The sequence below is a fragment of the Empidonax traillii genome, unplaced genomic scaffold, assembly GCF_003031625.1.
Source record: "Empidonax traillii isolate 1590-97213 ecotype Southwest subspecies unplaced genomic scaffold, ASM303162v1 scaffold249:size1902748, whole genome shotgun sequence".
NCBI lineage: Eukaryota > Metazoa > Chordata > Aves > Passeriformes > Tyrannidae > Empidonax > Empidonax traillii.
Window position 1 is genome coordinate 1,097,983 of NW_020955442.1, and position 23,840 is coordinate 1,121,822.

General features: G+C 38.9%; 1 protein-coding gene across 14 annotated transcripts in view; it reads right to left on the reverse strand.

Annotated features, from left to right (window-relative positions):
* Positions 1-23,840, reverse strand: part of CTNND2 (catenin delta 2) — a 644,208-nt gene that overhangs the window by 286,923 nt on the left and 333,445 nt on the right. For all 14 annotated transcript variants that reach the window (XR_003571787.1, XM_027889023.1, XM_027889022.1 and 11 more), the window contains one exon: positions 23,592-23,708. Coding sequence is in view for 13 of the 14 variants with exons in the window: in XM_027889023.1 (XP_027744824.1) it covers positions 23,592-23,708 (117 nt within the window). In the remaining variant the exon portion in view is untranslated. The remainder of the gene's footprint in view (positions 1-23,591; positions 23,709-23,840) is intronic.

Below are 23,840 nucleotides of genomic sequence, written 5' to 3' on the forward strand. Positions count from 1 at the left end.
CCTCTCATCATGCAAGACACACCCTGATCTCAGTGAATCTTTGAGGACTGTTTGTCAGCCTATCTTTCCTTCTCCATCACAGCATTGCATGTCAGGAGAGCCAAGTGTAGGCAGGGAGCTTAAACTGGGACTGCCAGACTGAAGGGCATGTCAAGACCATGAACACCAACACTTTCCACAGTTATTTGGTAGTTCTGTGAAACTAAAACATGTTCTAATATTCATTAAGTTCATGTACAAGTGATTTAGCTTACTGCATGCTCATAGCAAATTTCCCAGTTTTTGCCCTTAGACCATGTATCAGATAGGGAACAGTCTTTTCATGAAGAGATTGAGTGCACCCTCAGCATATTTGCAGGTGACCCCAAGCTGAGTGGTGCAGTTGACATACCTGAAGGATAGGATGCCACCCAGAGGAACCTGGGCAAGGTCAAGGAGTGGGCCCATGAGAATTTCATGCGGTTTAAGAAGACTGATGCAAGGTGCTGCATCTGGGTCAGGGCAACTCCTGGTATCAATAAAGGGTGAACAGCAGCCCTGCCGAGAAGGATTTGGGGATGCTCACGGATGAGATGCTGGACATGACACACAAATGTGTGTTTGCAGTCCAGAAAGCCAGTTGTGTCCTGGGCTGCATCAAAAGCAGTGTGGCCAGCAAGTTGAGGAAGGGGATTCCGCCCCTCTACTCTGCTCTGGTTATACCCCATCTGGAGTACTGCATCCATCTCTGGGGTTCTCAGCACAGTAGGAATGTCTGTTGGAGCAAGTCCAGAGAAGGGCCACAAAGATGACTGGAGGGCTTGAGCACCTCTCTTCTGAGGAAAGGCTGAGAGAATTGGGTTTGTTCAGTCTGGAAAAGTAAAAGCTTCAGGGTGACCTAACTGTGGCGTTACAGTACCTGAAGGGGGTATACAAGAAAGATTGAGAGAGACTTTCTACAAGGGCATGTAGTAATAGGACAAGGGGAAATTGCTTCACACTGACAGAGTAGGTTCAGATTAGACATTAGTAAGAAATTTGTCCCTGTGAGGGTGGCAAAACTTGGGCACGAAAAGTGTTGAAGGCCAGGTTGGGTGGGGCTTTGAGCAAGCTAGTCTAGTGGAAGGTGTCCCTGTCCATGGCAAGGCGGGTTGGAATTACATGATCTTTAAGGTTCCTTCCAACCCAAACCATTCTGCGATTCTATGATTCTATGATACATGAAGAGCTAAATTAAAGAATACCTGCTTAATCCTTTTTTATGTCTCCAGTGGCTTTGTTTGCTGCTGTCAGGGCCCAGGAGGTGAAATACAACAGGAGAGAAAAGGGTTATACTGTGGCCATTGCATGGGTTACAGAGAAGTCTACCTTCAACCCCACAGGTACAATCTACAGCACACTCAGTGGCTCCACAGGGATGACAGATTTATCTTCTGGTTAGCACTAACAAGCTCATGAGAGCACAGAAAGTGACACAAACCTTAAGGGATGTGAAATGATTACAATGATTTTGCTCCTACAGAACATTTAAAAAGTATAGGTTTACAAAGACTCATGATGGAAAAATTCCAATGAATCTACCAGAAGCAACTTCCAATACATTCCTGATACAAAGATAATTTTTATGACCTTTAAGTCTTTGCTATGAGGATATACAGCTGCTCCAAAAAGATTCCTGCTTAGAAGATGTGCAAGCAACCCCACCCCCAAAATACATGGAGAGCATTTTTTCTCTAGCCTGTTTCTCAGATATGGCAGAACCATTATAACTGCTATTTTCCAAAATTCAACCCAAACTGCTCATATTATAAACAAATCGTAGTAGGCTGTGTAAAGTGGAAGTGTTTGCATCTAAATTTAGTCTGGGATTATGATACTATTTTACATATCAACACAATTTATACTGCAAAGTCAACTGCATTCATCAGAACATTCCAGATACAGGAAGACTGGCCATTACCATTACCAGATACAGGACAAATTTAGAACATAAGGACTGGTCCCTGTATTTTCTTAAGCAGTACAGAAGGAGGCAGGGCTCCATGAATGCTTGTGAGGTTTGTAAAAATGTATCACATCCACAGAAGAGCTGAATTTAATCCTGCATGGGTGCTTATAAATCCAGCATTTGGTAACTTTCATTCCTTGAAAGTGCAAATAGAGTTTACAAAGCATTTTCCATTTAACTGGTTTTGTTGCAATTTTTCTTTTTTAATGAGAGAAGTAGTTTCACAGGTTTGTTTGGGTTTTTTTGTTTGTTTGTTTTTTAAGAGCATAAAGAAAATACATGTTTAGTTCTATAATGTATCCCTAGGCTTTATTTTAATCTTTTGGATTTTGAGCTTTCACTGAGAATGTATCTGTGATCAAGTGATGAACAAGATCAAGTTCAGAAAATTCACAAAAGCATAACTTTCCCATGAGAAGCAAAAGTTGCAGCAAGAAAGCAATTTTTGTGCATGAAAGTGTTTGTACTCATTCTGAAAGTAATTATGCTGTGACATTTCTAAAGCTTAAATAATGATTAAACTATCACATGCTATGAACGCAATATGTTTAAATTTTCATTGCATCTGGCTTTCAAGTGCTGCTTTCCTATTACTGTGGCTCACTAGGGGATTTACATCACCATCTAGAAACGCATACATGGGTTCCTTGCTCCATTTAGTTTAAACACTTCCATGCACTTAAAGAAACTTATCCAATCCATTGAAAAAAAAAAGAATGTAAAAAGTTTGGAGCGTATGGCTTTAATTTCACTAAAACACTCTATAGCAGTTTTTATTTTGTATCTTAACAAGCAGTAATAAACAATTAAATCATATATATATTTCAATAATTACAAATTAATTTGAAAGACACATCCAGATATTTTAAATAAACCTAGGGTTTTAAATAACCCCAAGCAAACACAGGATAGAGTAGTAGCTGCACACCTGTAAGTATCCAAGTCTAAACTCAGCATACAAACTATAAGATACATTTGAGATCAATCAACATGATCTTGAAAAAAACACAAGTTCCTTTTTCAGGATTTAGGACCTACAAACAGTCCTGCCTTGTCTGATAGGGAAAAATTGATTGCTTTTCTCATTAACATTCTTGAGATTTCAATCTGAAGGTAAAACCAAACCTTATGAAGAGCCTGCAGCTCATCTAGAGGGGAAGTTTCTATATGCTGATGGCTCTTGACAACAACTAAAACAACTACCTAAAATTTAAACTCTGTTGTGTTGGTATAAGAAAGTGTTCAGTCAACTATTTTTCATAGTTAAGGCAGATGGAAATTCTCTATTTTCAGCTAGGCACTTGATATCATTAGTTAACTGCTAGCACAATTCAGTCTTAGTTGTTACCTTAATGAGCCATAACTAAATACAAATATTTAATTTAAACCAAACCCTTTTGGCTTCATAGGGTTTAGTATAGCAGATATCCATGATTTGCAGTATTGCTTTAAAAATTTGCACTATGCTTTGTATCTATTTGAGAGTATGATAAAGATATAATTACGTTTTCCTTTATGTTTTTCACCACCACATAAAAAAAAAAAATCTTTTTCCTTGTGAAAACGAGTATTAGTGTTGGATTATTCATAGTTGATAGTGCCAATTTTTCACTAATTCAGTTAGTGCCTTTTCCCTCCTGCATTCAAATAGTACAGATCATAGTAAAAATTCAGGAAATAAAGTCAGAGCCATCATACTGCAGGAGATACTGCTGTGGACTGACTTCAAATGATGGTGCAGGATATAGTAATTAACAAATTTATTTCCATTTTGGTGGAGAGGTTCTGCAGACAGTACCTTTCTCTTTCTCTTAACCTTGAGCAGAGCAGTGTGCAAGCCTCCCCAAGCTGTTCACCCTGGCCTCTATAAACCAGCTCAGTAAGGAGCTTGAGAGAGAGGGTGTGTGTCTAGCTTGTGACACAAAGTGCACTTGAGCTGTGGAAAGCCGCTGGAGCACAGAGAGGAACAGGCAAGGAGAAAACAAAGAGATGAAGATGGAGGATATGGCTACATCAGGAGCCACCCCAGAATGAAACTTCAGAGGCAATGGAAAGCACTTTTTAGAGAAGGGAAACAGGAATTTCTTTAGCGGTTTGGAGATTCAGGTGACAGGCGCGGCAGGGTTAGAGGAAAATGAATCTCTCATTCAGGCAGAGAGGGGAAGTGCAAACTCCTTGTGAAGCCCTTTTCCTTAGTTTATATTACCCACCCCTCTTACTATCAGTTATGTTGGCTATTATATGGCTATTATTTTTCTATTTCAAAACTTATTATCTTCAGAGATCTGGAGGACCTGAGAGTGCCTTGCACACTTACTTCAAGCCAAACAGGGAAAAGCAGCAGAGGCAGCCCAAGACTCAGCCCTACCCTGACTTCTATTGCTAAAAAAAGCAGCACTGAAGCCCAGGCTTGCTGTCTTCCTGCCATACTGCATTTGACAAACTAAGCATAGCCTGGCATTACACTGAACAGGCTGATTCGTGGCATTTAGTACCCTGCACGTGGCCATAAATGTAAACTGGTGAGCTACAGGCTCCATTACAAACAACAGGGGGAACAGGGGGAAGCAGGAGCCGAAGGTTCCAGGGTGAGCCCCACCACACGCAGCTCTGTGGGCAGTTCTATGCCCAACACACCCTATGAGGGAGAGGGTACTGTGCTGGCAGTATCCATTCATGAGCCACTGCTTTTGTTTCTGGAAATACAATGTGCAGTGCTGCAATAAGGTGCAGTACAGCTATTTAAAAAAACAAACCAAGGAAGTGAGTGCTCTTAAATGGTGAGACTATTATTAATTCAAGGACATCACAGTAACACTTGGTTACGGGAAACCAAAGTGACATAAAGAATCCAGGATACTATTATGATGCATGGCTGACTCAAACATGGGGCAAAAACTGAAATTCTGAAAGCATTTGTCCTTTTTATTTTCAACAGCAATATTTTCTTTGGAACTAAAGTATTTTACCCATCATTTCTGCACTCTTCAGACCACCTCCACTTGCTTCATATATCATTCAGAGAAAAAAAACAACCACCAAACCAACCAAGAAAAAAAATCACAAACTAAAACTTTCATTTTTAAAATAAATTATTCTTGAATAGCAAGTGTTTGCAAGATAAAATACTTCATATGGCTGTTTCAGTACAGCAGAATACTAGGATCCTTCTCAGTATCTGTTCTAGCTCTACCAATTCTTGCTTAGGTAACCAAAAATTACTAGTTACAAATACAGAAAGCACAAAATTTCTATTTATTCTATGTCTTATAGAAGAAGTGACAAGCTATTACAGACAAGTAATTAAAAAAAAAAAAAAAGGTAATATAACAATAAAATTCCACCACATACTTTTCTGTTTAAGTCATCCCTTAGATTTTTTTTTTCCAAACCACACTCTGTAGCATACTTAAGATAAAAGAAGCTTTCCATTGTATGAAAAATATGTAATTTGCTTTTCAATAATACCCTATTCCTCTGGATAAAAATTTATATTCACTTGTGCAACACCTTTACACCTATATTTCACCAGAACAGTCCAACTTGTATACTGAAGAAAGGTCCAAAATTTTCATTTTTGCATGCTCAGAAAATGCCAAGGGCTAATGCTACTATATTCAAATCCATTGGAATATGCTTGCCTTCAGAGGAGTCAAATCAGTTTTTAAGGTATATTAAGTGCACTGAAGTGGTGCATGCTAACAGAGAAAATGTACCAATTGAAAGCATAGTATAAAACCAGTTTTTAACAAACACGATGCTGAAAGAGTAGCTATATTATTAGAAATGTTTAGCAGAAACCAACTACATCAGCATCACTGCTACAAATTTTAAAAGCATGTTTCTTTCTGATAGTCCTCCTACAACAATGGGGGATTCAATGCTCCATGGTATTGCCAAACTTGAAGAGTTCAGCACATAGCTTTCCTTTCCTCACTCTCCTGGAAGCAAGCCCTAGGAGAAACTGGGTGCTCAGCTGTCCACCATGATCCACACCCCAGGCACTGTGATGCCCAAATTAAGCAAAGAAAGGATTACATTGAAAAAAAGAAAAACCAAATGAAACCAAAACCATCAAAGACCAAACTGCATCAGCATGGTACTGAATTTTGATTCAATTAACAGCCATTAATGCCCATTGGAGCTTCAGTGAGAGATTATGAAAAATAGGCATCAGCACCAATAGCAGTTGAAAAGACTGGGAATCAGAGCTAGTGAGTCATGTTTTCTTCCCTTTCTTCTTCTGAGGGTAGGGACTTGTCTAGTGGCCATGGAAGTAGCAGAGCTCACCTGAATCATTGCCCATAGTGGTCATAAGCAGAAGATTACCTCATGTTAGAAACCCAGTAGGAACTTAGGCTCTAAGGAGCTTACCAGTGTAAGCAGGTTTCTAAGTGCTGAGAGACTAGTCCACTACACTGATTAGAGATGGGGAAAAAGAAACACATCCTATTAAGTTCTGCTATTTGTAATATTACTACACCAGGAGTGAGGTTTTAAAAACACATGATGGAATCATAGAGTCATTAATATTGAAAAAGACCTCCAAGATCATTGAGTCCAACATTTGACCAAACACCACCTTTTCAACTAAAACCTGGCACCAAGTGCCACTTCCAGTCATTTCTTGAACACTTCCAGGCAAGATGACTCCACCAGCTCCCTGGGCAGCCTGTAACAATGCCTAACCACCTTTTCAAAGAAAAAATTCTTCCCGATGTCCAACCTGAACCTCAGCTGGTGCAGCTTGAGGCCATTTCCTCTTGTCATATTGCTTGTTGCCTGGGAGAAGACATCATGACCCCCACCTGGCTACAGCCTCATTTTCAGGTAGTTGTAGAGAGCAATACGGTCTTCCCTGAGCCTCCTTTTCTTCAAACTAAACAACTCCTTAGCTGCTCCTCATAGGGTTTGTTCTCTAGACCCTTCACCAGCTCCACTGCCCTTCTCTAGACTCACTCCAACACCTCAGTGTCTTGTAGTGAGGGGTCCAGAACTGAACACAGGACTCGAGGTGCAGCCTCACCAGTGCTGAACATGAGGGGACAATCACTGCCCTGGTCCTGTTTGGCCACACTATTCCTGATACAGGCCAGGATGCCATTGGTCTTCTTGGCCACCTGGGCACACTGCTGGCTCATGCTCAGCCAGCTCTTGACCATCACCCCCAGGTCCAATGGGCAGCTTTTCATCCACTCTTATCCCAGCCTTTAGTGTTGCATGGCACTGTGATCCAAATGCAGGACTCAGAACATCACCTTACTGAACCTCACTGATTCAGCCTGTTGAGATCCCTCTGCAGAGCCTCCCTACTCTCCAGCAGATCAACATTCCTTAATGTCATCTTAATGTCACACAACTTAATGTCATCTCTGAACATACTGAGGGTCCACTTTTCCCTTGTTCAGATCATTGATAAAGTTATTAAACAGAACTGCCCCCAACACTGAGCCTTGGGGAACCCCACTAGTGAAAGGCCACCAAGTGGATGCACCATTCATCATTATTCTCTGGGTGTGACCATCCATTGAGTTTTTAACCCAAGGAAAAGTGCACCTGTCCAGGACATGGGCTGCTAGTTTCTCCAGGAGAATGCTGTGGGAGACTGCATCAAAGGCTTTACTGAAGTTCAGGTAAACAACATTGGTCAGACAGAACTTGCCTTTTCTAAACATTTGCTGGCTAGGCCTGATCCCCTGTACGAGCCATGTGATCACACTCAGGATAATCAGTTCCATAATTTTCCCAGCACTGAGGTTGGGCTGACAGGCCTGTAGTTCACTAGATCCTCCTTCCAACCCTTCTTGTAGATAAGCATCACACTGGCTGACCTCCAGTCATCTGGGACCTTCCCAGTTAACCATCATGATAACTGATGATAAATGATGGAGAATATCTTGGTGAGCTCTTCCGTCATCTTCCTCAGTACCCTCAGACCATCCCATACCATAGTCTTTTGAGTGCCTAAGTGGTACAACAGATCACTACAAGTCACTAACAACTTCTTCCTGCATTACAGGGGATCAGTTCTGCTCCCCATCCCTGTCTATCAGCTCAGGAGGGTGGTTGCCCTGAGGATAACTGGTCTTTCTGATAATGACTGTGGCGAAGAAGATGTTAAATACCTCAGCCTTTTCCTCATTATTGGTGACGATGTTCCACTCGTCAATACAATAATGGATGGAGATTTTCCTTGGCACTCCTTTTGTTATTAATGTATTTATAAAAACATTTTTTATTATCTTTTACAGCAGTGGTCAGATTGAGTTCTAAGCTGAGCTTTTGCCTTTCCAGTTTTTCTCTACATGACCAAACAACATCCTTGTACTATTCCTGAGTTGTCTGCCCCTTCTTCCAAAGGTCATAAACTCTTCTTTTTCCCCTGAGTTCCAGCAAAAGCTCCCTGTTTAGCCAGGCTGGTCTTCTTTTCCACCAGCTCATCTTTTGGCATATAGAAATGACCTGATCCTGAACCATTAAAACTTATTCCTTAAAGTATGTCCAGCCTTCTTGGACCCTTTGTTATTAGGGACAGTTCCTTAAGGGAAAGTCTGATAAGATTTAAGTAAAGTCAGCAGTTGTGATATGTATTTTTACCTACAGGACAGCAAGTTAAGGCAGTAGGAATGTAGATTACCTCCATTACAAACTCAGAGAACATTATACTTTTTCTATATCATATTGTAGTGCCATTGCTGTGTCACACAGCTAAATAGCCAAATAAATCTGAGATACTTCTAAAGGAGGAACTCACAAAAGAAACAATAGAATTTGCTCCCCTGGGGAGATCAGTGGCAAATTATCACTAGGGTCCACCTGTCAAACACGTGGGCCAGGAGTTGGAGTCAGTGATCCCTGTGGGTCCCTTCCAATTCAGCATATTTTGATTCTGTGATTCTGTAAAAAGTTCCTCCTGTTTCCTAATCCTTAAACTGCAGCATCTCATGCACTACTTCAAAAATTTTGGCTTCAACAGTATGTAACAATTCCATGTGATACTATAGCAGTAGTATGGTCGATCTTCAAAACAAACAGACAAACAAAAAGCCCGAATTACAAAACAGGACTAATGTATTACACCATAGGGAAGAATTTATCATGGAACAAGTATTCAATAATACATTATCTATGAGTTGTTCAGTTATAAAATAAATACCATATACTGACAAGTTAAATACATTATATTATTGCAAGGTAAGGGCATAATTAATTCAGTATTCTGAATCTATGCAATAATTACCTCTGAAATGGCTAAAATAATTACACTACAAACAACAGAAACATTTACCCAGTCAGCCCACATGAGATAATTGCATGCTTCTTACTTGAGTTTTTCGGGTGAATTTACCAACAAAAATATCAGGCAAGTGAAGGGAAAAGGGCTTTTTCCTCTCCTTAAGATTTAAAGTCACTTGGCTTCCCAGGGCAGATTTGCTTTTCCAAGTAAGTAGTAAAGTGGAGCTCTACTACTATGTTATACATTTCCATTTGGTCAGTCATCTATTACGATGCCAGTTCTAATTGACAAAGGAAATAGGCCAAAACGTGCTCGAACGACCATTTAATTAGCTCCCGTACCAATTATAAACAACACTTCACCCACCTTCGATCAACTGACAGAAGTAGTAATGATAAATTATAGAGTAAGTGTAAATAAAGTGTTTTTAATTAGTGTAATTAATCACTTCACACATTCTTCAACCTGCTTTGCTCATTGGGGTAACAGTTAAAAGAAAGTACTAGCAAAACTCCTTTAATGTCCTTTAAACATTCATTTATAGAGTTAATAGGATGGGGTGCCTCACATCCCAGCAAGAGAACCACCTCCTGTTAGTATATCCTAATTAAGGATTTCAAATACCAAAAAGTCATCACTTATTTTTCCTTCTGCCTCTCAGGTCATTTAGTTTGAGTGCAGAGTATTGATTCCTACCCTACAACCCACTTTTTTTGTTTGTTCATTAAAATGTCTGTACTGCCAGTAAGCAGTCACTAGCCCCTCCTAAAGCTGGGTTCTATTTGTTGACCAATTTTGCAAAGGAATGAATGATTAAAAAAAGATGTAATAAAATAAAAAGTAAAGGCAGGTATCTGTAAAGTGGTCAGTCAGTTTCTGAGTGTTTAAATGTACTTGGGATGCTGAGAGAATCCAGGATCCAGACTGAAAGAACAACAAAACTAGAGATACTTTTGATGGTAACCTGCCAGTGTCCTTCCACAGTGTTTGACATTAAAGATGTGATGATAGTTAATGACAAGGTGGATGGACCTGTTCCTAAGGGTACTAAATTCTTTGGCATCTCACTGGTACAGCCTGTTTTCTAATCCCTGCTCCCAGAATTAAGCTGTTCCATCTGGGACCAGGAGTAAACTTTCTCATCAAATTGGAAGGGTAAAGAGCATTTGTTTGTCTGTTTTAAACCCCTCTGTTACACTATGGCCTACTTTTGAGGTAATCTGAAATGTTCTTTGAAGAAACTCTCTCTTGCTAAGACGATTTAGGATGGTTTTAGAAAACAGAGAAATTGAAGGAGGAAAGGGAAGCCCTGCAAGTACCGCAGGGGGTATCAAGAAGCAGCCACACTGCCACATAGGTACAGACCTTCCCCATTTTCTAGTTGCTGGGGAAGTTGAGAAAAATGCAAGGCAGAAAGGCAGAAGTAGTGTAGTCAGGAGGCAATGGGGAAAATCCCTGTGAACTAGTTGAGAGAGCTTTGTGATTATCATAAAAAGAAGATATTTTCTTAATTACCAACAAAAAAGGGAGAGATTAAACCACGGCAAAACTTAAGATCTGCAGTTGAAAACAAATTTTGCCAGCTACAACTGGTCATACAGATTCTGTAGGAAAAGAAAGGCTTTTGAGCCAACTGTTAGCCAGAGCTCAAACAGAAGACAACAAGTAGCTATACTATAACAACAGTCATTAGCATTGCCTCCATTCTCCTTCCAAATCCAGGATAGTACTAGAATAGTACTAAGAAAATATTTCAACATCTACCTTCTATGAGATATTAAATATTAAAAATATCAGTAGCTTTACATTACAAGAAAAAAAAATGCCAAGGCTGCAATACAGCAAAGGAATTCTATACCTAATAATGAAGAAAGTTCAGGGGGAAAAAAAGGCAGGGGATTGGGGACCAGATGAATACTTAAAATGAAGAAATAAATACTTTAAATGCTAAATCACAAACAGCTCCCTTGTTATGAAAAAAATACGTCTCTTTAGATGAGAAGCAGCAATTCTTAAATGAGCACACTGAAAACAAACTCGTTTTACAAAAAAGGAAAGTAATTTACATGCAATGCCATGCTCTACCCACATTAAGAGGGCTATGTTCTACCTACAAATACAGAAAAGAGCTTTAGTACTGCTATAGAACCTATTCTTAGGTACTGGAAAATAGGATTCGGTGGAATGCATTTGCGAGTGTGGAATAAATTCATTCTCATCCAAGAATTCTATAAATGATATATATCTGGAGAAATGATGCAAAAACTAGGTTGATACCATTATGTAAGTGAACAATACAAGGATATCCCTTCTAACTCTCCTTCTGACCTAATTACTATTGGAAAGAAAGATGAAGAACACTTTATTTCAAAAGTAAGTGAACTGGGAATAGAAATTAGTTTAATTAGATTCTGATTATCTTATGCCTTTTTTACACAAGATACAACTCGTGCCATTTTTATAAGAAGAAAACAGATGTTCTCTAGGATTCAAAATAGTAAACCTCTACTCCAAGTGATAGCAAAGCAACATAAATGTCCACAAGAAGTAGTAGAAAAACTTCAGACCTGAATGGCATAGAACAAAAAAAGGCTGCACTCAACCCCAAGAGTAAATAGTTCTTTTTTCATTACTGAAAGATTTTTTTTTTTAACCTTATGGAATAAGGTAACAGAGCAAAGCCTACGCAATCCTGAAATAATATGGCAACTTCAGTGTTAACTACTCAGACAGTGTGTGTTTTGCTTTCTATACCATATCACACATAGCATTACTCCAGATGTTTGTATGAAATGTAAAACCAGCCAGACCTTCTCTCATAAGCAATATTTGGGAATGTTTGGCAGTAGGAAAAGATCTCAAGTTCTATTACTAATGAGAGAAATTACTGAACATGCTAGAGAAAAATGGACCAAAATACATGCACTGAGCAAGAATAGATTCAAAATCAGAATACAGAAGTTGCCCTGGTCTTTGGGTTTTGTTTTTTATTTTTTGTTTAATTGTTTTGTTTTGATGGTTTTGTGGTTTTTTGTTTTTTTTTTTTTTTTTTTTTGATAGATAAGCTATCTCAAATTTTGATTAAAACCAAGGATAACCTACTACTATGATTTTGTAATTGACCCCATGATTAAACAACTTCCTTTGTAGAAGAATAATCATATTTTATTAAATCACTTGCTAAACCCTTCAGATAGCGAAATCAGATAGTCTCTGAAAGAGATAATTTATCACTGGCCATTATGATAATATGCTTTACAGGAGCAACAGATAGACACAAGAACAAGATGGGCAGCAAGGATAACAACTAAATTACATTTCTGCATTACAGAGGACACAAAGAGGAAAAACAGTATCCTCTAGTCTTTCTGATGGTGACCTTGCTACTTTTGAGAAACTCCACAAACTCTAGGAGTAGCAGAACACTTCACTGTAACAGAAGTTTGTTCTCTATTAAATAAAGATCAGAGTGTGGAACCACAGGACAACAGTATTTAAGCTCCCAGATGGCATTAGATATGTTTCTGAATGTGACCACAATAAAAAATTTGCATGCAGGAGGAGGCATTGCATGCAGCAACATAGACAGGAAGATCCAGCTCAGAAGGAACTTCCATGTTTCTATCTGCAAAACGCTGGGTTTTGGCACTGAAAATTGTTATTTTTTAATTTGTGTTTTCATTGTCAGTCTACCATTTTTAAAGAATAACTACACTTAAAATGGCATGTGGGTTTTGTTTACACACACACAAAAAAAACCCCAAACATGTAAATTAAGTACATATTTTCCATTACTGAATCCTATTTTTTTGAAGTATTTTATACCTGTGAAGACCAACTGTTAACGTCAGGTGTTTCTAGTCACCCTCTGTGCCTAGTGCAGCCTAAAATTGCTATCAATAGCATTAAATTAATGTGTTCCCTTTTTATCAGTAGGAAATAAAATAAAATGGTTATAGACATCACACAAACGTGATGCACATAGAAGCTGAATGCATTATCAGAGGTGAAAAAAAATTAGATGAATCTCGTCTGATAGACCTAAATTATACTTGAAAAAAAAAAAAAAAGTGCTCAACAGCTTCTGATTATAAAAGCCCATAAAACTACTCACAGATATATGGATCTAATACAAAAGACATCAGTAGATCTATTATGCTATTATGTTGTTCTATAAACTTAACTACTAGCACAAAACAGGTTTCGTCTTCTTGTATGAGGTAGAACTCCATTTTTTTCTTGACCTTTGACAGGTTTAAGTCCCAAATCTTTTCTGTCCACAAAAGAAAATTACTATTTGGTCTCTGAGGCAAGCCAGTTCAGAATGTGCTTAGTACTACCTCAGAAGTCAATTAAAAAGTAAGTCAAAAAGGTCAAAATTTTATTACCGTCTTTTTCATCTGCCTAAACCTTCTCTGCTATAAACCAGAAAGTGCACCTTTCTGCTTCTGCTTTCTCTTGCAGAGAGTGCCCCACATTCTGCTCTCGCATTGTCCTCAAAAAAAGCATTTCTCCATTACAAGGCCAGAATGGAAAAAAATGCAACTTCCATCTCTGCATCACCACAGAAGTCACAAAAATCCTACCTGATTGAAAGCCATGAAAACTGCATAGCAATAGTGTAGCACAACAACAACAAAAAAAACCAAATCCATACCTGCCAAAATTTTCTATTCCATGTACATCACTTTACACAAACTAACAAGCCAACTACCTCTTTTTCAAGGCTGCATCTACACACTGCTTATGCTCAGGAGCTGGCATCACCAGACCCCAGAATGATGCGGCTCTTGGCACCTCTGACTGTGCCAAGTGTGCAGGCACTGGCATGCCACTTAGGCATGAGTAGGGTGAGTGGTTTATCAGTCTGTTGTAAGGATGTGGGTGCATTTGTTTCCTGGCCTGTACTACAGGCACAATATTTACTGATGTTCTTTTGAGCTGTATGTTCGGATGCCAAAATCATTTCTTTGTTCTGCTCCTACAGATACTGCTATAAGTCACTGTCATTTTCTAACGAGTTTCAGTAACTGCTTCCTGCAGTGGATGAGGGAACACTGGGTTGCCTGTGCAGAATTTGTGTTTGACATAGACTAAGCATTACAAGCTGATCACTACCTCCTATCCATCCTTGATGTTGCTATTAATTGTTCCTGCTTTCCTGGTCTTGACTCTCATCTTTCCATTTCCCCTCTCCATATAAGTTTTATCTGCTGTTACTGCTCCTGTCAATTTGACATTCACATTTTGTACTACAGTACTAAAGCTAGATTGTGATGGGTTGTTTTTCTTAAGCAAGGGTTTTAAGTCATTTGCACAGCATTAAATGACACCAGATACCAAAATCAGATTCACCTCAGGACAAGCAAGATCAGAGATATGAAGTAATATTGTGGCATCAGTATGGAAAACTGTGCTTCATCTTGCAGACAAAAGCAGATATAAGGAAACTCCAAGAAACTTCATGTTGCAGGACACAGCACATTGAAACAAAAATTCAGCCTGTAGGCTGCTGTGCAGAAATGGAGCTAAATTAGAAATTAATCAGTTGCAATGTTCTCATAGTGTTACCCCTGGACTTCCAATATGACACACCAATGCCTAATCTGGATTTGCTTCAAGTTAATGTGAAAGCATGTGAAAAGTCAGGACAGCAAGGCCCCTTATACACAGAAAAGGGGTGGTTTTGGTTTGGGGTTTTTTTGCCTCTGAGGATGAATGATCATCTCTTCTGGGGGCAAGACACTGAGGCTTTATTTCATGATGTGTGAAAACATAAAAGACAAAGGAAGAACATAAAAGAAAAAATGGAAATTGAAACAAGAAAGGAAGTAAAAGACAAGGATGTGATAAGACAGAAATGGATGGCTTAGGGAAAGATACAGCAGTAAGACAAGAGAGCACAGTAAGGGAGAAGGATAGATACTAACATGGTGTGACTGTCTCTAGCTGGGGATTCCTTCTTGAGGACATGAAATTGCAAGAGGAAGCCTGCAGAAGTTTAGGTCCAACAGTAAGGGCATGTACTGGGCCATCACTTTTTGAACAGCAGTTCTGTAAATGGCTTCTCCCTAAGAAAGCTATAAACCTACCCAGACACCTTACCAATCTACAGAATGGCTACAGAAGAAATGAGATGATTGAAGCCCTGCACAGGTGAGTGCCCACAACTTCTGTGCCACACCTGAGGAACCAGGAGAAGCATAAACTGCTTCTCTGAACACTGATGATTCCTTCAGCTATCACCAGGCTTCCTTCTTGCAGCAACCACATATGAACTTGAAGACAGGAGGTAAACAAAAGAGTAACAAGATCGGCTGGACCTGAGTCACAGTCCCAAGACTCCACTGTCAGAAATTCACAGTGGGCCATGGCTGATAAAAGAGATACCAAAGTCTGTCAGGAATCCTGGTGGTGAAAGCCCATACTATGACTCTGCTCCTAAATTTAAATCTCTGCGGTGGTCTCCTCCTGCCTGCATAAGTGAAGAGACCATAAAGGAAAACTTCACTTATGTTTTCAAAGTGAGAACATGGACATGAATTTACTAGAATGTGATATGTCAGCAACAAAAATGTGCCTGTTTTATCTGGCCCTTACCATCCTGATACTTGTAAGAGCAGAAGTGATGGAGTACTGAATGACAGTGTTTGAGCTATATCTTTTCATCTGGTGCTATTCTCAGTGTCTTTGAACTCTGCCTCTGACAGAGGATGAAAACAATAAAATCCAAGCTTAGGATGTTTAGTGCTGATGGAGCATTTCCTGAGGCATTGCTGGCTGTAAACACTGATGCTGAGATGTAAGAGGTGGCTCTCAGCATCACTAGAGCCTGCTTCATTTTATCAACTCTTAATATCTTTGTGGGGTTTAGCAATGAATCTACAGAAATTTCTCATGGCCAGTTGTTTTGTGAGGACATTCACCTCCTGCTGAGGAATGCCCCTGGAAGCAGGTCTTGGTGTTTGCAATCAGCCAGTGGCTATTACAACGTTAAATGACTTAATAATTGTTTCATGCTCACACTTGAGGTGACTAGGGCAGAATGGGGATGGGTGTAAAGGAAACAACATTTTATCTCCATTTCTCAGAAATCTACATGTTTAACAGCTACTTCATAAGACTGAACTTGACTCACAGTTGAGAATTTTTGTACAACTTTATCTGTGAGAACATACAATGAATAACTGTGAGACCACCCTTTAAAAAGATTTGCCCAATTACAAATTGTGCAAAGATGATTTTGAAGCCCCAACATTTTGAAGCCAGGATTGGCAAAAAAAATGGGATTAGATGAGATGAATGGAATAAGGAGAGGCATTCAAAATGTCCAACCATAAATATTTACCCGAAATATATTGCAATACTAACAGAGTTTTCCACAATAAATCAAAATTTCCTCAGTCTTCATATCTGGAGTTATGAACTGTTGAGTCAAACAACTTCTAGGTTTGCATTAATGCAGCAGACAGAAAGATAGTGTAACCCATGTTATGCATTTCTGCCACTCCTGCTCCAAAGACTCCAATCATGAAATAAAAGAGGGGCATGCACACTTCTTTGGTGTTTTTAAGATCTGAAACATACTTAAAGACCACATAATTTTATTAATGTGTATATTTACCAAGAGATCCCATGAGAACACCTCCTTTGTGTGCACAAAGAATGACTCAGCTGGATTGCCCTGGCTCTCAGAGCAGATAATCAAATGGGAATAATTTCATTTATCAAAAAATTGTGAGGTCCACTGATGCCAAATTTCATCTCACTGAGCATGTCAGCCATCTGACAGGTGGCAATTTCATAAAACAAGAGCTATAGGATAGAAAACACATAAACATTCATAATTTTACACATTTATTGTGTAAATGGTGCCTTTTTGTTTCAATCCATTTTCAGTATCTATGAATAAAGCAGCTGATAAAGGCTGAAAATCATAAAGGTTGAGCAAGGAGTGCTCTTTCAAACTAGGACATCTGCTTTCGTGCTGAGTAAGGAAGATCTTTCTTATAACAAAAAAAATGCTGAAACAAAAATTAATTAAGATAATTAAATAAGAATTTAGCCCATCTTTTTAGCCTCAGAATTAAACAGGTTATTTATATGAAAACATATCTGTCTAATGCAACATCTACATGTAAGTGCCTGTGATAAAAATAATCTGTTCTTGCAACATAAATCATTCTTCAGAGGAAAAAAAAATCAACATCTAAATAAATAGTACTGCTACATATTTGTGCTGCATTTGGGGCAAATAGTTTCAAAAGTAAAAAAGAGTTAAAAAAGAGTAAAAAAAGAGTAAAAGAAAAGAGTAAGTATATTGTGGGATTGAGTCCATGCTTTTTCTTCCCCAGAAGGATTTAGACATCCTTAACTGCCTGCAATTCTGTCAATATGTAGTCTCAGTGTAGTGCACTATGAAATGTCCTTAGCCAAGAAGATGGTAATATTAAATCTACATTGTATTTATTCCCTTATCATTGTGCTGGATTCTGCAATTAATCCTGAGCACCAGGACAACAGGGTCACAGATATTAATAACAATATATCCAGAAAATGTGGGGAAAAAAGTTTGTCTGGAGTACTGGCAATGTCGGACAGGAAAAATTGCAATTCTAATATAAATGCACTTGTTTTTAAATTGAAATTTAACTTGTAGCATTTGAAAATTATCAAGATATTTGGGAGAATGATCCAAGAGGTTTTTTGATATATGTCAATGAGAATTATGTTGCTGCAGTCTGTGGTATTGATTCAAAGAGCAAAAAATAAAGGTTGTCACATGAAGTGATTAAGTAAGCCAAAAACAGTGAAATGATTCTGTTTCATTTAGAAACATAAACAACAAAAGCTCTATAAATCTGCCCCATAATCCTTGTAAGACTGGTCTTATGCTCATTTTGTGGAGGCTGAAGCAAAGGAAAAAGCATTAAAGATTTAAGTAGAGATATCTTAAATTAAAATTAGAGACTTCTGGATTAGCAGACATTTGAGCTTGTGGTTTAAGTTAAGAAAAAAGTGCCAGTGGATTTACTGAATAATCTCAGCAGTCCATCCAACCCTCCTTTTGCTAATGCCATGACAGAGGGAAAAACCATTGCCTGTCCCCACCACTGTGGCCTGTAAGGATTCAGCAGAGACTGTAAGGACTCAGCGTATTCTGCAAGGATTCAATGAGCTTCAGCTAATTATCATCTCAAAAATTGTTTTCATTATCGTGGCAGTCCTCTAATGCGACATGGTAATGACCTACAGGGATAGGGGTACAGAGAGAGGAACTAGTAGAAGAAAAAGGAATATAGGACCACTATTTTCCTTTCACTTCACATTTATCTTACACTACCCATCTCTAAAATGCAAATTTACAAACATTGGCAGGAAAAGGTAATTTGGTCTTAAAGCTTGCTTAGAGGACTGCAGTTTCTCTGTGTTATAAAGGATGGACATCTGGGGGCCTCAGGAAGTTCATCAGGACCTTTCCCACTTATCTGCAGGCCAGACTGAACCTTATCAAACCTTAATGACAAATGTTCTCAGCAACCTTCTTCACTCAGACAGTTGTATATCTGTGTTTACTCTCCTTCCTTCCATGCAGCTTTACACTTTTTCAGTTGTTCTTACATATAATGGTGGGTGAAAAAGAAAAAAAAAAAAGAAAAGGAGGTGCATTAACTAGATCATAAAAGGAATGGATCTGAAGTACTTGTGTGATTTCAGACAGTGATGCAGTGATGGGAAGGGGAGGAAAAAAACGTCTTCCTTCCTTGTCGTGAGTTTGCCGACCAGCCCCCCCGACATGTTTCCTTGCCCAATGATTTCAGGTCCTACACTTACTGTGCATTCCCATCCCTCTTCCATGACTCATCTCCAGGGTCTTATATGTGATTACCCCAGCTCTCACGTCCCTGGTCTTTCCCTGATCCTATTTAAGGTGACAGCTACTTATCTTCATTTGTGCAAAAGCAATATTTTTGAGTTCCCATTACAGAGAGATAATGGTGGAAGAAAGAAATATTTTCAGAGAGGAAAAGCCAGACGTGCTGGGTGTTACAGCAGTGAAGAGCAGGGAGGAGAACAGATTGAGTGCCCTTACAGTGGCACTGAGGAACCTGGCTGGTCTCCAGCACACACTGTAGCTAATGGCTACTGACACTAGCAGCAGCCTGTACATGCCCACCCTCGGGGGCTGAGGGTATGTGTGGACCACTGTCATTCTGCTGAAGATGTCCCTGCAAACACTTAGGACAGGCTGAACTCCTCTCTGACGCCACAAAAACCATGTCATGTTTGATGTAAACTGGAGTGACACAATCTTGACAGATCTAGAGCTACGTAAAGAGAAACCACTGCAGTATGAGGAACTGGACCACTGAGATGTAGGTTCATGTCCTGAGTAAGATGCTGCTTCTTGCAAAATTCTGGAAGTTTCCTGACTTTTTATCTGTCACTTGTAACTGGAAACACATGGTTTGGGGAAGATAATTTATACTGAGCTGGGATAGAAGAAAGAGGTGGGCAACAGTGCTGGAGCTCCCCTCAGCTGGATATAACCTTGTCCCAGGGTCAGCAAAACCACAGGAAGCTTGTATGAGAGCTCACAGCAGTCACGAATCTGCCTGTCTGATAGTAATTTAAAACCAGTGATCACTCTGCTTTCAGTTCACCAAATTAATAAGAGCTTTATATATTTAAGGTTTTGTACATTTGCTGATTCACACTCACTAAAGATAATTAGTGAGCATCTCTATTAGCAATACAGAACCCCTCCTGTGTAAGCCCCTTTCATGTGACTTGTCCCATTTGCCTTTTTTTCATGGCTTTTATTTGCTACTAAAGGAATACCACATGTGAAGTGATGTTTGAGATTTAGAGTATTATAGCAGCTGACTGCTACGTGACAACTTTTTAAAGCTGGCTCTGAGAAAATCAGAGTGCATGAAACTGAATTGTAAAGATTCCGACTACAGACACACTAATCCTCTAAAAAGGCAGAGCTACTGATAGATTAACTCATTAGACTAGATGCACACTAGTCTAAATATTCAGAAAAAGAAGCTGTGGTCACATCCCTGGGCAGGCTTTCATATGATGATTTAAAAAATCTGCTTCAACTAGGCTAACACTGCCATGGCAGGCTGGAAATGCTCTCCTCAGAGTCAGTCTTGTTACTTAAAATACAGCTTTGCAGTCAAACTGCAGAGAAGTAAACATAACTAAAATTGTCAAGTTAGGAGCTCAAAAGTTATGAAATGCCAGACTAAGTTTCCTTTTCTGAATCATCCCTCCTCCCCTCCTTTCTTGTCTTACAGACAGTGCACAAAATGCAAAACTATTCAGTGTTTTGTAGCTGCCTCATTTTTTACTGCATGACCTCAGGCCTTCATTGAAAAATGTCCAATACAAATTTTAAAAAAAACACAGCATCCCGGTGGATTATTCTATGACCCAACACTGACTTCAGAGGTATCACAAATAATTTTTGGAATACCTGTGAAGTGAGACATTTATATAGATTTCATTTCCTATTTGGAGATTGACAGGATTAAGAACAAAGGTGCCTATGAAATACAAATGCTACATATGAGACATTTTCAGAGAGAGCTTAAAATTTCCTTTTGTATCATACTTCTTTTTTTTGATACTGTGCTTCAACAGTGTTCTGTTCTGTTTGTTGTCAGCACATCTAACTAGGAACCCTGGAACTAAGTATCACTAGAAGATACTTTTAATGATTTCACAACTGTAACATGAAAAATTTAAGATATGAAGGAGAGACACAATTAAATTTTAAGTAAATACAAGATTTTTGTTTTCATTGAGTATGTGTGTTCTACTCATTGCTTAGAGAAGTCAGAAGCACTTTCCCCTCAGCTTTGGGGCAAATGAGGCATGGACAGAAAATATACAAAATAGGACATGATAATAATTGTTTTATAATGCAGTCATAAGAAATTTGAATTATGGTTTACAGACAGCCTTGACTCTGGTACTTTTGACTTTGCAAACACAGTAACTGTCTGATGTGTTTGTGGTATTTTACTCTAAATTGAAGAAAGACCCCCAAACCAGAAAGAAAATTCAGTATATGACATCCTAATTGTATTTATTAGTGATTAGCAGATATGCAACTGTTAGCTTTGGCATATAGATCTGATGCTTAATTAAAACCATGAACAGCAAATAGCAATCTAGTTTCATTACAAGTTGTGCCCGAAGCAGAGGAATATATAGGGCACTGTGACAAAAGGCTTCACAGATATTTCCTGACAAAGAAAACCAAACTTGCAGCTCTTTGAGGGGAAGCCTGCTCCCTTGTGAGTATGTGCTCCTGCCTGTTCTCTCCAAACCTATGTTTCTTAGGGACAGCTACTGTCCTGTCCATAATGCTATCACTTTTCCCTTTTCTCAACTGTCATTCTCATCACCCTGTGTTCCCTCTCTTTCCACCTAAGTCCCAACCCCATGAACAAATCATTCAACCAAGCAAACTCAGCTTTCAGCATTCTGTCTGAAACTCCTGTTTCAACAAACCTCAGTTCCTCCCCTGCTGGTGCCCTACACAGTCCATCTATTGCTCCTCTTCTCTATTTTCTATTTGCTCATGTTCTTTGTTGTTCTTCCTATCTATCTACATTCCTAGTTGTGTCTTATCTTCTTGTGATACTCGCATGAAATTTCTTTATTACTAGTTTTCTTCACATACCCAGACTTCACTCCATGTAATGTCTTCATCTTTCTGTAAGATTTTTTCTTAGTTTCCATCTTTTCAGCTAGTTTTCCATCCAAGATAGACCCTCTCTGCCCCCAATCTCCTCTATTGCCATCTAGCCAGTTTCATTTTTCTATCATAGAATCACATTTTGAAGGCAATTCTTATCATTCTAGTCTCTTCTGTTTCTCCTCACCCACAAATGAAGAAAAAACCCAGGGCTTACATTGTTTCATAATGTTTTCCCAATTTTGTTCAGATCTAGTAACGTCTTAACAGATGTCAATCACTAAGACTGTTTTCAGATCAAGCAACACTGTAACAAAAGCTTTAGTGACATTGTTGGCCCAGAAATCTTATGCACATGAGAAATGAAAAATTTTCTACTGTCCCAGGATTGTCAGCTGTGCATTTTACTGCAAATCTTGTTTCAAAAGAATGAAAAATGTTTGGACAAATTAAAATTCTGCATCCAGTGTGCAATATCTTCCTTCTGTCACCTGATGACCACATTGCAGGTGATGACTTGTCATTGCTAGAGATGCTTTACAGAAGGTGGATCTCACATTTCATCAGCCTTTCCAGATGAAGGGGAGATTATCCCCTTTGATTTCAAAAAAACTGAATTTGGGCAGCCACTTCAAAAGATGTGACTCAGTCAGAAGGCACTGGGCAGCAGGGGATCAGCTGAGCAGGGAAGGAGATGTAGAGCAATACCAGAGAAAACTGAAAAACCAAGCCACTGTCAGGAGCTGCAGTGGGAGTGAAGTGAAAGTGGATATATACTGTGGCAGATGGGAACAGAGTACGAGATAGGAGACTGAGGAAAAGGAAAGAAATTGGGGAGGTAGCCTGCTTTTTCATTATCTAGTGCTATACCTGATAACAGACCTGTTAACACGTTGGAAAACTTTGTCTCAGTGTGACTCATGAGCACAGGTGTTTGTAGACGTGCTCTACAAGTATTTTGAGTGGCAAGTCCCTAGTTCACTTTTGCTGTTGCTTAGCCTTGATTCACTTCTCCAGTGGCTAGTCCTAGCCAAGAATCTATTGCATAATTCTGCAAACAGAATTGCTGGTAAATGACCAGTGAGCCAACCTTTGAGAAAAGACTTCAGCTTTGTTACAGCTGCCATTCTGTGCTTCATCTTAAAAAAGTTCATCTATTTCTGTCTGTGTATCCACTAGAAAATTTTAGTCTTAAGCAGTATCAGGTACCTGACCAAGTGATCACAATGAGACATCAGAATTTCTCACAGCCACACACTACTTTTCTTTTTATTACTTTTGCACAGTCAAAAAGTGCTGCTTGAAAGTTGCTTTTATGGTGGTGATATTTAAGTTTTGTGACATGACCTAAAGTATAGCACAGGAACATTATAACTAGAAAATATTTTCCTTAAAATATACTTATGTGGGGGTTTTGCCTTTCTTTTTGTTTTGTTTGTTTGTTTGTTTCCCCTGAAAAACTAGTAGCAAGATTGCCTCCATTACAAACAAACCCAAAAATTAACTTGAAAAGGCAAGGAGGCAATTTACCTGTTCACAACTACATTGGCTCCTCCTAATATCAGAAAATAATTAAGAAAAACACTAAAAGACATGCATTCAGTTTTAAAGCATGAAATTTTCTAGAATACATATTTCTAACAACTTACTTTCACTGGATGAATAGTCCTGTGGATCAAGTATCCCTGACTCCTGCAGTGATCTAATACATGAGTCCACCAGCTCCAGACCAGTGGTGAGTTCATCTTCTATATCCTTCTGACCATCTGTGATAAAATTAATAACATGAACATGTCAAAGAAGAGCAAAAGGTAAAACCAGTTACAAGACAAAAGGTAAAACCAGTTATATGTGACTAAGCATTCACAGTTGATGAAGGACTGGAGATCACAGCAAGA